This window comes from Aquila chrysaetos, chromosome 2, assembly GCF_900496995.4.
Source record: "Aquila chrysaetos chrysaetos chromosome 2, bAquChr1.4, whole genome shotgun sequence".
Lineage (NCBI taxonomy): Eukaryota > Metazoa > Chordata > Aves > Accipitriformes > Accipitridae > Aquila > Aquila chrysaetos.
The window spans coordinates 52423429-52438141 of record NC_044005.1 but is presented as its reverse complement, the minus strand read 5'-3'; the positions used below and the strand labels follow the sequence as shown (position 1 = coordinate 52438141).

General features: G+C 42.2%; 1 protein-coding gene and 1 long non-coding RNA gene across 2 annotated transcripts; one reads left to right on the top strand and one right to left on the bottom strand.

The window, feature by feature from the left end:
• The first annotated feature begins 1406 nt into the window (after nt 1-1406).
• Nucleotides 1407-8645, top strand: HINT3 (histidine triad nucleotide binding protein 3). The gene is made up of 5 exons (XM_030032211.2): nt 1407-1591; nt 2314-2431; nt 3814-3883; nt 4702-4828; nt 6840-8645. The coding sequence occupies exons 1-5, from the start codon at nt 1439-1441 to the stop codon at nt 6885-6887; spliced, it is 516 nt and encodes a 171-aa protein (XP_029888071.1). The 5' UTR covers nt 1407-1438; the 3' UTR covers nt 6888-8645.
• A 3101-nt stretch (nt 8646-11746) lies between these two features.
• LOC115348844 lies at nt 11747-14694 on the bottom strand. Its single transcript, XR_003925943.2, has 2 exons — nt 14417-14694; nt 11747-13849 (listed from the first exon to the last, which is right to left on the bottom strand). It is a non-coding gene; the product is annotated as an uncharacterized LOC115348844 (long non-coding RNA).
• Between the last annotated feature and the right edge of the window lie 19 nt (nt 14695-14713).

The following is a 14713-nucleotide window of genomic DNA, read 5'->3' as shown; positions in this document are numbered from 1 at the left end:
GTAAGAGGAAAATTCCAGTCACTAGTAATTTTTCTCTCAGAGGGAGAACAAAAGGTTGTTCTTGCAACATGGAGCACGTGTCTTTTAGTGGTACTCAGGTAAAGGTTTTGATTCAGGACAGTGGTGAAATGCTCATTCACAATAAGGCTTGTAAGTATGCAGGTAAGTGCGGATGTTTGATTTGGTGCTGGTTTCAGTGCAGTTTTTGCAACAGATGTTTTGTACAAAGCTGGCTTTTGAGCAAAGTTACTTTCAGAACAATCCTCGTGTGTAAACTGTCAAGATTTCACTTGGCTGTTTACAGCAGAGAAAAGGAGCAGGTTGGCTCATTGCAAAGGGATCGCCTTTGCAATGCTCTGCAGGTCGGCAAATGCTGGCAAATGAGCTTCTTCAGGTAGAATAGCTAACCGTGTGCTATTTTTACAAGCACAGCTTGCATGCTCTGAAAGAAATGCATTTTTGAAAAATCTCACTCTAAATTTTGCGACTCGTTACCTCTGTAAACACTACGCCCTATCATCTGTGGGGCAAGTCCTTTGTGCCATTTGGGCTGTGTGAAGAACATAAACACTGCAATTCCACGGTCGGGGATTCTGCAGCTCTGCAACTCTAGTCTAATGAACAGCGCAGGCGATTTAAAATGCAAATTATTAAGAAAACATTTTTAGAAATTGAAGGTTCGCCACCTCTTAGACATACCCTTGGTTAGCTTTGAGGGCAGTTGATAGGCGGAGGGTGGTGAAACCCTGGCCCGGGTTGCCCAGAGAGGTGGTCGATGCCCCATCCCTGGAAATGTTCGAGGCCAGGTTGGATCTGAGCAACCTGGTCTAGTGGAAGATGTCCCTGCTCATGGCAGGGGGGTTGGACGAGATGACCTTTGAAGGCCCCTTCCAACCCAAACTACTGTACCATTACATGAATTGAACGAGCTCAGGATGCGTTCAGTTAATTTTATTCCCGGTTTGTACCTTTTTCTTCTTAGTGAAAGCTTGCGGTCAGCAGGTCCGTGTGTTTGTACTGATGCTGCAGGCGTGCGGCGGGAGGTTTGCTTGGGCACACCGAGGGAATTCAAATCCGCTATTTCCCCCTGCTCGGGCGGGCCTGCCCGCCTCAGATTCATTCACCCCTAAGCCTGCAGACGTTCCTGCTTCAGCTGTGTGAGGCTTCGGGAAAAAAACAAAAGCCGGGGGTTATGTCGGAGGCCGGCGGGAGCGCATCCCGCCCCCCCCCCGCCCTTTCCCCTCACGGCCGAGGAGCCCTCACAGCTCCGCGGGCGCGTTGCTTTCCGCCCCCGCGGGCAGGTGGGCGGGGCGCTGCCCGCGGGCGCCTGTGGTTGGTCCCCGGCCCTCACGCCCCGCCCCTCCCCTCTTCCCCCCCGCCCCGCGCCGGCAGGGGGCGCGCGCGGGGGGCCCGGCCGCAGGCGGAAGGCGAAGGGAAAATGGCGGCGGGGGAGGAGGAGGAGGGGGCTGCCGCGGCCGCGACCGCCGGCGAGGGGAAAGAAGCCGGCAACGGTGGCGGTTACGACGGCAAGTGCGCGTTCTGCAGGATCGCCCGCCGGGAGGAGCCGGGCACGGCGCTGCTCCCCTGCCAGGTGCGTGAGGGACGCCCCGGGCGGCGGCGGCAGCGGCCTCCCCCGGCCGCCCTTCGTTCCTCTGCCGCAGGCGGGGCTCCGGCCGGCTCCCCCGCGGGCACCGGAGGGGCTTTTGGTAGCCCCTGGTGGGTGGTTGTCGCTCGTTGCCGTTTATTTTTTTTAACGAAGAGCCGGATTCCGTCTGTGGCCGTGGCGGTGTGAGTGAGGGCTCCTGTGGGGATGGGGGTGCCCGAGAGGCAGGGCTCCGGGAGAGCGGGAAAAGGGGCCGAGGGGGTTCGTGTGAGAACGGGGGGGTGAAACCCTGAAGTGCTGCGGGGGTGGCCTGGGGACAGCCCTCCCGCTGGGCGAGGCGGTGCCCGGGCTGCCCGCGGGGGAAGGGTGCTGCTTTAAAGGGCTGGGCGGGTTTGGGGGGTCCTTTATGGAGACATGGGGGGGGGGGGGGGGGACATCCATCGGGAGGGAACCCTTCAGCGTTGGCACAGCAGCTAGAAGCCTTAAAGCTGACGCCGGGGAGCGCTGGCTGCAGAAGGTCAGCTGAGGACGCAAATCGCGCCTACAAGCCTTTCTGTAGGCTGGCTCCGCAAATCCGAACGATTTTTGCTCGTTGCTTCTAATATGGCGTTAAGCATCATCACGTCGATATGGGGAAGACGGGCCTTGTTACCTGCCCCTTGCCAGTATCCTCGTCCTAATCAATTTAATGCGTTTGCATCCTTTCTTAGTACGAAGACCTGGTTTGCTTCAGAGACATCAGACCCGGTGCCCCCCACCACTTTCTGGTGGTGCCGGTGGAGCACATGGGAAACTGCAAAACGCTGAAGGCAGAACACATACCTGTAGGTAAGGCTGTAAACGTGCATTTAACCTAACGGAAAGTAATTTTGCACAGCCTTAAACAGTGCGTTGTCAAGTAAATGACACCTTTGAGCACGGTTTGGTTGAGGATGTAAACGGGGAAATAGATGGTGTGAGTGAGTGTAGGTAGGGACTTACCCTTCCTGGGAACTTCTGCGTGCTGTTCTAGAACAGCACATTTTTTTGTGCGTTTCTAGAAAAACATTGCGCTAGTGCATGAAATCTCTGTTGTTTGCACGGAGTATAGATGCCTCCATGCTCTGTTGGAACCGCAACTTTGTTTTTAAAGTGTTTGCATGCTGCTTCATTGCATTTTCCCAGATATATATACAATTTTAAATTATATGAAAAATTACAGAAGAATTTTATAAAACTTATATTTTAAAATAAGTGCTACATTATTTTTCAGGAAAAAAGGGACTGAGAGGAGAAAGGCAAATGGTGTCCCAATAAACGTCAATAATTTTTGAAGAGATAAAGTTCTAAAATATCGAAACTATGATTTATTGTTGATAGGCTGCTTTTTTTTTTTTTTTTTTTCGTAAGAAAACATTGTCCTGGAATTTGTTTCACAGGAAATGCCTAGCTAAGTGCGTTGAGTAACAGAAGAAACTACAGCCATACATGCATGAAGAGATTCCACCTGAGGGAAATTTACAGGTGATGCAGGAAAAGAATTGTAGTTGCAAAGATTGCATCACTGTATTTCTCTTCTAAATATAGGGTAGTTTTCTCCAGAAACGACTCCTCTACATGTTTGGCTTCAAGACGATTCCTTAGGCTTTTGCATTGATGTTTTGTACTAGGGTTGCTCTTTTTCTCAGTGATACAGTAATGAAACTTTGTCCTAGTAATGAGTGGGATGGACAGATTTATTTTATTTTCATTTGAATTTGTGTACCATCTCTAAAACTTCCCAACTTATGTCAGGCTGCACAGGACCTAGAGATTAAAGTCCTGTAGCTGTGTAGAGATATAACCCTGGAAACAGAGTAAACATCATCATTTTGACCAATCAGTATTTGTTGGGTTTTTTGTTTTGTTTTGTTTTTTTTATAAGGATGTGGTGATAGCATGGCTTTGGCTGAATTTCTTAGAATAATGTCCCACTTAAAAGCATCATCAGTGTGGAAATTGGTAACAGTGGCAATTTTCATGTCAGTCATTGCACAACACAGTCTTGACAATCTTTGTTTGATTATGAGTAGTTACAGTATTTATCTTTTGAAAAACCTGTGTTTGTGATGTCACTGTAACCAGTTTGTTGAAGTTAATATTCTGAAGGATACCTTTTTTAAATTACTTGATGACATACGATGTGTAAAATATTACTTAAACATTAAATGAAATTTATTTGTGTTTAATAGTGAAGAGAATGATGGAAGTTGGAAAAGCTGTCCTCCAGAGAAATAATTTTAATGACTTGAATGATGTAAGGTATGTAATGGAAACCTTCTGTGTTTATTGAGTATGTTTTTTACTTTTCAAAATGCTATTTTAGAGATGGTGGCAACAACTGCAGTGTGATTTATTGAAGAAATCAGGTCTGCGCTCACGTACCGCATGACTTCTCAAGTAGAATGTGCTGGCATTGAATACAGACTTTTTTTCTGATGATTTTCCAGCACAGATTGCACTCCAACTCTGAGATTCTTTCTTGACCACATCTTGGGATAGAGAGGGCACCTCAAACAACTTATCTAAAAGGCTGCTCTTTAATTATGTGCTGAAAATATGCTCTAAATACTAGATTCCAGAAGAGAGGTAAACTTTGTCCTATTCAGGCAGGGCACTGCATTGTGTTTCAGTCATACCTGCATTCTTTTGATTTCGGTGCTGCACCCTTTAGTTTAAGTCAGTGCCTTTGATAGCCGAAGTAAATTGTAATATAATTTAAATAGTGTAGAGTATAGGGAGCTGGGCCTTCAGGTTTAAAATATGTAGAAACTACATTCATTGGGTGACAGTTGGCTTTCCAGCTGAAAACTAGATATGATACATTTAAGATACATTTATTTTTTAAACCCTCCTTTTTAACAAAATGTATCGTAAATACAGAGATGTGAAGGATGAGGTTAATGGGCTTTTGAAAAGGTTCCCTGACAGCGTGGTGAAGGAAAAAGGCATGTTTTTTACAAGGAAAATGCAATGCATTGAGTTGTTAATTCAGTTGATTATGTTAAATAACTTTAAATGTTCCACTTCTTCCTGAATTAATATCACCAGTATTTTTTACTTGTTTTCCTTTTCTGAAGGATGGGTTTTCACTGGCCTCCATTCTGCTCAATATCCCACTTGCATCTTCATGTCCTGGCCCCAGCCAGTCAGTTAGGATTCTTATCCAGACTCGTGTACAGGATCAATTCCTACTGGTTTATCACGGTAAGTGTAATGCAGATGAGCTTTTTGGTAGGTTTTCAGTTGCAAGCTGAAAATGTAATGTCTTTTTAACGTTTTAACTGTGTCCAAAAATTCTTTGAGCAACAAATTATTGTTGTCATTACTGTAATTAATAGTTTTGTATATTTTGCATTAACTATTTGTGAAAATACAATGTTAAAAACCTTAATGTTTGTGCTTATTAAGGGGAGTTGAGTGCCAATAACATTAACAGCAAACAATACAGGAGTTCTGGATCTAATGTGTAGCTCGGGTGAATGTGATGTGGTTCTGAGGACACTTTATAAGTAGTTGTTCTTTAATTTAAAAGGATAAATTCAAATGTGATGGACTGTATTATACATGCCCTGGTTCATCCCGTTTAGGTGAAAAACATGTCCACCTAATGATTGCTTTTATCAGTTCACATGTTTTTTCTCATCTTGTCATCTGTAGACTAAAACAAGTGTCTGCTTTACAAAAACGTTGTTTGTGCTCAGTTGTGTCAGTAGAGATAAGCAATGAAACTGAACTGGCACTGACTAAATCACCATTTGAAAATCTCTCTCTCTCGAGAACCAAAGCTTACCCTCGCTGCTTTGACGCAGCGAAGAACCTGTCCTTGCAATGTAGCTACAGCATCCTGGTGTCACTGCACAGCCCCAAAACAAAGATGCTGAAAAAGGTCTGTCTCATCTAAAGAATACAGACAGCCTCTTACTTAAAGAGAAAAAACTCAGCTTCCCCACAGTGGTACCTTGCTGGAGATCTCACTGAGCTTGAAAAAAGCAGATGTGTCTTTTCTGTGTCGTAGAGCATCACACAGATATTTGGCCCTCAAACAAGTATGGCTGTGTAGTTTTACTGCTTGCTATCTTGGATTAGCTCAGGGAGATCTGTACCAAGTTTGGTTATCCAATATGGATGCACTTCAAAAACTACTTTGCCCTGTTGTCAAGTTGGAAAGTGTTCTTGAGTTGTTTTCGGGTTTGGGGTTTTTGGTTTTTGTTTTTTTTTTTAAATTGTAATGGCTTGAATGTGATACTTGTCAAAGAGCTCAAAACAAGATTCAGATTACTTCATTTTCAGTTGCTCCACGCTTTATCTAGCTTTATTTGCGAATAAACTGCAAGAGCTACTTAAGCACTGTTAAGTAGTTCCTACGTTAGGTAGCTGATTGCTTTTTTACTGTGTGCATTTAAAACATGCCAAACTTAAGCTTTTCACCTTTTAACGTGGTTCCTTCGGAGATCTTATTAAAACCTCAAGCACTAGTTCAAATTAAGAGATTAATTCAGTGGGACTGGCAAAAAAAAAACAAAACGCTGACAGTAAACTGATTTGTTTCAGAAGTGGCCATGGTAGTCTCCATGTGCCCAGTTTGGCCTGCTAGGACAACGATGGCAGACTTCCTTCTGCCCTGAGCCTTTCTGAGGGCTCTGTGGGCTGGTGCTGTTAAATATACCAAATACAGCTGTCCCAGTTACGCGCTAGATGCATAAATAGCCATACAGTGAGAAAAGCATGTGTGAGCATAGTGACATAACCAAAGAGTGGATGTATATCTCATGACGTGAACCACATACAGGAATGCACTCCATCCCTCAGCAACGTATGTGGCTGGTGTGCAGCTTGTTGGGTGATGAGGGGCCACAACATGCTGTTCTGGAGCATCTCCTAAAGAATTCCAGGTCTCACAGCTTGGTGGTTCTGAGCACTGCTGCCTTCTGAGGTCTTTAAAACCACGCTGATTTATCTGCTGTTTATTTGCTCAAACATCCTCTTGACTTTCATAGGTTCTATTTCCTCTTCTGATCACCTAATGGGAGTTTGATGAAAACTCTGAAAAAGAGTCTGCTCTTTAAAGCAATCATTGTATTCTGCTTCTGCTGCATGCTTTGTCTGTAAAAATGAAAAGTAAATGCTCTGTCAGTGTCACTATTTTTAAAATGGAATTTTCAGTAAACTGAAGGTCTACGACGGTGTAGTTAATGCATTGCTTTCTCTTTCATAGGCTGAACAACTGATTGAGCGACTGCAAACTGAAAACGCTGCCAGCTGAAAGCACTCTTAGCCTTGTGTTGCTAGCCAGTTCGTTCTTTGTCTGTGAACTCTGATTTAAGGTTGCACAGTTTGATGTTGCCGATAATATACAAGGATAAAAAAAAAGAGCTTTAGTTCCTTATGAGGAAATACACACAGAATTTGTAGCTGCCAACCTCATTCTTCCATTGAGATACTTGAGTCTGTATACTTCTCTGACAATAAGGCAATGTATTTTAATTACAATTTTGTATGTGTGTGTATATATATATTCATAACACATACACACTCATATGCACACATGCAGAGAACTTTTCCTAGTAAAAGGCAGAGTATAGCAGCAGAATGTATTGCAACTAAGGCAACAAGTTACTGCTAACAGCATGTACACGGTACCAAAGGGAATATTTGTTGCAGAATCAAGCTTTTATTTTAAGGATGCATTGTTCTGGGATTGCAAGTAACATTTAAAACATTCAAGTTTCCATCTGTATTTGTATGATACGTTACTCCTGCCTAGTTATTAGTAGGTACGTTGCTGAAAGTACACTACTAACTTTCTGGTGCTGAACCACTTTAATGTATTACCTGGCTTATTTGCATGACAGCAACATAGTAAATGTTAATACAATAGGTGCCCAAGATGTGATAATGCTATATAACATAGAATATAGTTTTAATGTATGTGTAAGTGGTTGTATCTTGGGCTTAAAGATTTTCCCTGTCATGTGCACAATACTTTAAATTAGTTATTGTATGTTTACAAAAAATGTGAAGAGTTCAGAGGAATTGATTTAATATGCGGCTCTTCTGCATGATGGTAGAAAAAGAAAAAATCCAACTTTTTAGATGGGTCTGATATTGTTCTCACTGGAAGTCCCTTGGAGATTACTAATGCCTTGGCTAAATTTGATTTCTAAATGAAGTCATAAGAGAAACGGGTCTTTAGCGCAGTGAGCATGTGGCAGGCTTGCCTAATGGCAATGTGATTTGAATTTGGGATAGCAGGGACTCAGCCCAAAATTGGAACATGTGTGTTGCTGAAGGAACCTGCTGAACATTTGCCTTTGCCCTGTGACTCTAATCAGTAATGCTGGTGCTCTGTTTTTCAATACCATATTAAGGCAGACTGGGAAGTTAAAACTCCAGAAAACAGGGAGTGGGTTTTCTTCCTTCACAGCGTGTATCTCTTGGTGCCTAATTCATCAAGTGTCCTTGGCCGATGCATTTAGATGCAGCTGAGGTGATGATGGTCTGTTGCACCTGCAGGCTTCCCAGAACATTATTTGCTCCCTGTTCTCCACTGATCCAGCACCTCTTGCCTTAGGGGTACAATGTATTGTGATATTCTTCCAGTAAACTATAGGTAGTATTTCAGAAAGTTCACACCCTTCTGAAGAACAACGTTTTCTACCCAGAAGAGTTTACACCTCTCTTTTCTGTAAGACCTTGTTCCTGATACCGTCTTGTTATTCTTAGTGGGCACTCACATGTCATTTGCAGCCCTTTAGGGTCTTAATTTATAACATTAGATAGGAAGAGTGTGAATTAAAGCCACTGACTACTTCTGTGCAATAGATTAGGAAGTTTGAGCTGGTGCCTAGCTTTATGAAATATCTGTACATCAAGATCTTTCAAGAGTTAATACTGTGTATGTGTTCTGATTTATAATTAATTTACGTAACTGTATTTAACTCTGACATGTAATATTAAAGTATCAACGTGAACTGTTGTCAAAAAGGATTAGTAAACAGAATAAATGCTAATCTTGGAATGATCTTCCAGTGCAATGGAACAGTTGACTGGGGGTGCTGACCCTGGATAGCCCTTTGCTTGCTCTTCACCCCTGACACCAGCGGGACGGGAAAGAGAATGGGAAGAGCAAAAGTGAGAAAACTCATGGGTCGAGATGAAGACAGTTCAATAAATGAAGGAAAGAGGAAGAAAAAAAACAAGGTATGTGATGCAAAGGTAATTGCTCATGACCTCCCACAAGCAGGCCAGTAGCAATGGCTTCCTCCCCCCAAAAACGCCACCTTCCTTAGCTTTTATTGCTGAGAAGAAAAATTATTTCCACCCCAGCCAGACCCAGTATGTTGTCAACTGTGCACAAAAGCACAAAGGTCAACTTCTCTATCTTACATTTGAGAAGGGTCCTGCTAGTGACAGTAAGACTGGAAAGGTAAAAATCGGGGTATAATCTAGCTTCCCAGCTTTTGTTGATGAGCAAGATGGGGAATTAAACTTTTCTCTGACAGCAGCAGACAGGCCTCAAACCAGCTCAAACAACAAAGCATTCAACAGAGCCATGTTAATTACTGAGATGAATGCTCAATATCTCATTAGTGTTTTTCAGCATAGAACCCTGTTCCATTTTCTATCTGTATTGACAAGCATTCTTGGACTTAGCAGATAATTTTTTTAATTAGGCTAAGAAGTATTTTCTGAAAAGCCTATCCTCATGCTTTGAATATGTTTCAGACTTACTGGCTAGCCCCTGGAAGAGGCAGTAGGCAGGTCCTGTTAACTATGTCACCCTCTTCTACAGCAGCATTTTAAAACTTCTAAAATCATCTGTAGAGCTTTCCAGTGAGCAAAGATCAAAAAATACTCCTGGAGAGGGAACTCGGCAGCTCTTACTCTCCAAGAGCCTGGAGAAACAAAGGAAAGTTGCTTAGCCACTGCCCGTGGCTCTGTTTTTCTTTGATCCAGTATTAGCAGTCGTAAGAAAAGCTGCTTTTTTGACTACATGTTTAGGAATGACAAAGCTTTATTTGTACTCGTTTGCTCAATTGTTTTACATAAACTCCCAACCTAATGCGAACCCAGAGAATAATGCTTTTATGCTGAAGTACTAACTGCTCCCTCTGAAAGGACGAAACAGATATACAATGCTGTTAAATGTAGAATAAAAAAAAAAAGTTTGTGTTTTGACTAAGGGCAACGTTTTCAATGCGATTAAATTGATAATAGCTCCTCGAGCTCTTCTGAAGTCTTCTTAAGTGGGAGTTGTAAACAAAAGCATAAAAATGGGAGCAAACCAGTGAAAATTGTATTTGAAATTTGAAAACTTGGAGACAACCAAATGCTGCATAAAAACTCGCTGTCATTTCAAACTGACGTGCAACATTTATTGAAGTGCTGAAAGTGCTTTCAGTGTTTGACAAAATACAGATAATCCCCATACGATGTGCAGTCCAAAACAGTTGCAGAATTCACAGGCTTCAAGTGGAGGAAGAGGAAGGACCACTGAGGGAGCTTGCCACAAAGAAGTGAAGTTTAGGAGAGGTTTCAAGAGCTGAAAGTTACTTAGTAGGGCAAGAACACCTTTTAGAAGGTCAGAGTTTATTTACTGCTCCAAATAATCCGTAATACGAAAAAACCTCACACGCTACAATTTTTGTAAAAGTAATTTAATAAATTCTGTTCTATTTACTCTAATGCGAGCCTGCTGCAAAAAAGTTGCCTGTTTAGAAGTTTAAATTCCTGTTTCATCTGTAGATGCCAACCTAATCCCCACATTGCAGATGAGGGAGCTGAATTTTGTAAAACTTGTAAACTAGTAACTAAATTGAGTCATGTGGATTAGATATGCTGCGCTCATGACTATAGAGGCTTCAGGAGTAAGTTTTTATTCTGGAGCGTACCAGTGGACAAGCTGACCCATTGTATTATCTATCTTTTAGACTCCTTTTGAAATACCAGCTATTGCTGGAAGCAAGAGATGGGATTTGTCAACCTGCGTGCTGACCCAGTTTGGCAACTTGGTGTTTTATAATCATTTGCACGGGCACAGAGAAAGATTTCACTCGCTCTTTAGAGAATGCTCATCTGAAGCTGGCAGGGAGAAAGTTTGGCCCTATAATTGTTTAAAAAAATCCATCCCTCTATATATAATCTTTTTTTTATAATAATCCTTGATTTTATTCAAAATATCATGATAGGGCACATGATAGGGCAAGCTTTTTTTAGTCACTTACAAAGTGGGTAAGAGTGTTTCATTAGGGCTTACTTTGCTTCTATCTGTTTTGATCAGAGGTGTGCTTAAAGCTCTTGCAGATGTACTCAAGTGATATTTAAACCAACCAGCAGCAGGAGAGAGTGCAGCAGAGGCCACGTACGTGTCTAACTATTTACATGGCAGTGGAAGCCTCCATTCCTGACGCGTAACTATTTGAGCCAGCCTTAATAAAGAACTAGTAAGTTTACATGAGCTGGACTTGCATCTTGGGGTGCTCAGCCTACACACTGCCTCAACTGTGTGTCTTTTCATGTAGTATTTGTACAATGTCTAATAATGTATTATTTTTCCTGATATTACCATCCTGTTTGTCAGCTGGTGACACCTGAACCACCTGATACTGCTTCCTGCAAGCTATGAACTAATGCTACAGCAGAATTGACTGGATTTCAAAATCATTAGAATTAAACAAACTGCATTCCACAGCTGTATTATAAAAAGCTTGATTCGTTTTAAAATCAAAACGTATGTACACGCTTTATCTAATAGGAGCTGAAATCCACTGAGGTGTGCTTGTGTCATTTTGGCAACAAATGCTTTTCCAAAAACCAAAGCATTTTAAATGTGTTAAGATCACAAATTATATGTCTTGTTTTCAGCTGCAAGATGTAGATTTGTTTAGGAAGAAGGAGTGGGTTTGAAAACAAAGGGCACGCACACCAGCAGTGCCTGGTGCAGCACATATTGCCCAGTTTCCAACATGGTAAAATTATGTGGTGATTAAAACCCACCCTTGTTTCCCTATCCATGCTCTACCTGCATCTGACTCTCCTGTCCCCCAGATATACTTATTTCAACACATTAAATTCTTCTCTTTTTTTTCATTGTCTTTTCATTAGGAAAAGGAGGCAGAGGGATAATGAAATCCGTATTTTTATTTGCTCAGTCAAAAGGCTTATTTTGATGCAAACGTCCATTGGATGAAAATGTCAAAACAAAACCCCATTCTTTTAGGCTTTTTGCAAAAAGATGTTCTTTTCTATAAATAGCATAAAATAATCTATCACTTTTATCAAGTTCATAGTTTATATTAAATTTCAATATCCTTTCGAGGCAAGAGAATACCTTACTTTAAAGACCCACCAAGTAGTGTAGTTAATACCACATAAAAGCTTTTATTTGCACAGGTAAAAACCAGAACTTTATGTTTCTAATTATACAGTTTTCTTGGTGGGAACTATTGTAAATACAGCTCCTGATTATTTTTAATAGCATTATTAAAACTATTGCATATAACCAATCTTTTTTTTTTTTTTTTTTTTCTAAACATAGAGAAAGTTCCCCTGGAAGAACCATGAAGGAAATTGTTATCAGTCATCTTTCAGTCTCAATTTTAACTAGCTGATCATTTTTGCTCCCAGTTTGGCAAATTCACAACTATGCTCTGAAAGCACAGCTCTGCCTCAGATAAATGAGGTGTGGGACTGCTCCACTGTACCTTTATTTATGCATTTGGCACTACAGGATCTCTACTCTCCTCCTCTTGTAAACAACATTGCTACATTTTCGTGAAAGATGAGAAAGAGCCTTTTTTTTTTTTTTTTTCCTCACGAATGCATAGTGCTCTGATATATAGTTTCTGTTGCCTTTCACATCTTTATATTGTGGCACCCTACTTTCTAAGAAGGGATATAGCTGAATTCACCAAAAAGGCTGCAGAGCTTTGTGATCTGCTAGGGTATGACACAGCACTAGAAGGACAGAACAGGTAGGTAAAAATGGTATGAGATACAGAAGGAAAAGAACAAGAGACACAGAAGGTTTGGAGAAGGTATGATAATAAGAACAGACTAATACCAGGACTAGTGCAGCACTCCAAAATACATGCAAGATACAACTAATTTAGGAAACATCAGATACGCTTGCCGTCATATTTCTGTAAATTCAGGAATTTTCATATACTTCATGAAAATAACTTCCATTTATTCAGTTTCACCATGTGAAAATAACCTAAACTTTTGCTATAAACCAGGCTCTTTTTTTGAAGTATATGAATTCCCGTAAAAGTTTTCAATTTCATGTTTTACAAATCAAAATCCCACGTACAGCGAGTATTTCACAACCTACAAGAATCAGTGTTGTACGGTAGCAAGTTAGTAATTTATACTTTCAGTAAGCTAAAGCAGTAATCCAGCAGAGTTATGTGAAGAACTGCAGTATACTTGGTAGTGGATGACAATAATGAAAGGACAATCCAATGGCAGCGTGATGGATTAGTAGATTATTTGTGATTTCTGTCCAAATCTCTACTATTCTTACAAAAATATTTTTTCATCCTTCTCACCCGTTTTCTCTCCTGCTCGTGCCCCAAGAAGCAGCTGAGTTGAAATTTTGTAATGAAAACCTCTTTCAAGATGGTATCCAGCTATGTTTTCCCAAACGGAACCATGCAGCAGAATTCATCAGATGAGAAAGCCTTATTCTAGCAAAGTGATGATCACGTCATCATCTTTTCCTTGCCAAAGCATTTCACCTTCAAAATGAACCAGACCATGTTTTCTGGCTCTTAACAAGATTCCCACTACTTTATTAGAAATAGTCACGTATGTTTCAAACAGCTGCCCGAATGTCACACTCACATGTCCGTCTTCTCCCACCTCTCCAGTGCTTCTAATGATCAAGCAGAGCTCTTCCACTTCCTTTCCCACGTGTGAGTGAGCATCCTTCCCCCTCTGCTCTGTCTGAGACCCTTCAGGGGGTCTCCCGTAGGTAGGATCTCCTCTGTGAGTATGCACGGGTTTAGATGCAAGCCTGTTGTCGTTGCTGAACGGGTTCTTTCTCTGATATTCAATGTGATCCTCTGCCCAGGTCTGCCAGCTTTTCCTCAAGTCACCCACTGCACTGGTAGCTTTAGCACTCTGCCCTTTATCTTCTTCCATTTCTTGAAAATGTTTTATGGCACTCAAGCAGGAAACAAATCAATGACTGGTTGTAACTGTGGTTCCTGGGTGCACTGTCAGCTGTGAAGGAAAAACAACAAATCACCCTGATGATAATTTTTGGAAGAGTTTTGCCTGAGTGAGAGGCAAAGCTGCTGAAAGAGATGTTAAATATCTGAAGATTTTGTTAAGTCCACCCATAATCCTACAGCACTGAAGAAAGTAAAAGTGATTCAGCTGAAATTCGGAAGTCATTTTGTAACCCAGGACAGTAAGTTATGCTTACAAGGTTACACGGCATACCACCGGTCCCGCAGCTACTGTACATACCCCGCGGCCTCCGTGCGACACAAACGTGGTGCAGTACTTACTCTTCATGCAATGACACCTTTTAAAGAACTTTATGCTTACAGCCGGCAGCCCCGCAGACTTCCCAAACAATCTGATGCGGTGCTGGCTGACCTGTTCAGCACAAGCTTACTGACAGGCGAAGAGAGCAAACCATTCCCCAAGAGCCAGCGCACCAACCCATACACAGGGGTGGGCAGCCTTTCTCCTGCCTGCACACTGCTTAAAGGTGGACAAATCCACGCTGTGCCGGCGCGGTTCCCACAGACTGTGGAAGTTATTATGCACAGAAAACGTTACCCGGAGCCGAAACGCCGATACGTGGTGGGAGCAGGGGGATTTTCCTCACCGGGCACTGAAAAGAGAAGTAGAAATCCAGTTAGCGAGCGCGGCACCATCCGCAACGCCCTGTTCAGCGAAGAAGACAAAACCAGCACAGAGAGTTCTCCCTTAAAAGGCTGTGCTGCAGAGCCATGTCTGCCAGGGAAAACCTCCAGGCAGGCTGCAGGCAAGGGAGCTTGCACTCCAGAGGTGGGACTGCCCAGCCCCTCTGGGTACACAGGCCACCTGTGAAATTACGTGTGCTTACATCATGGA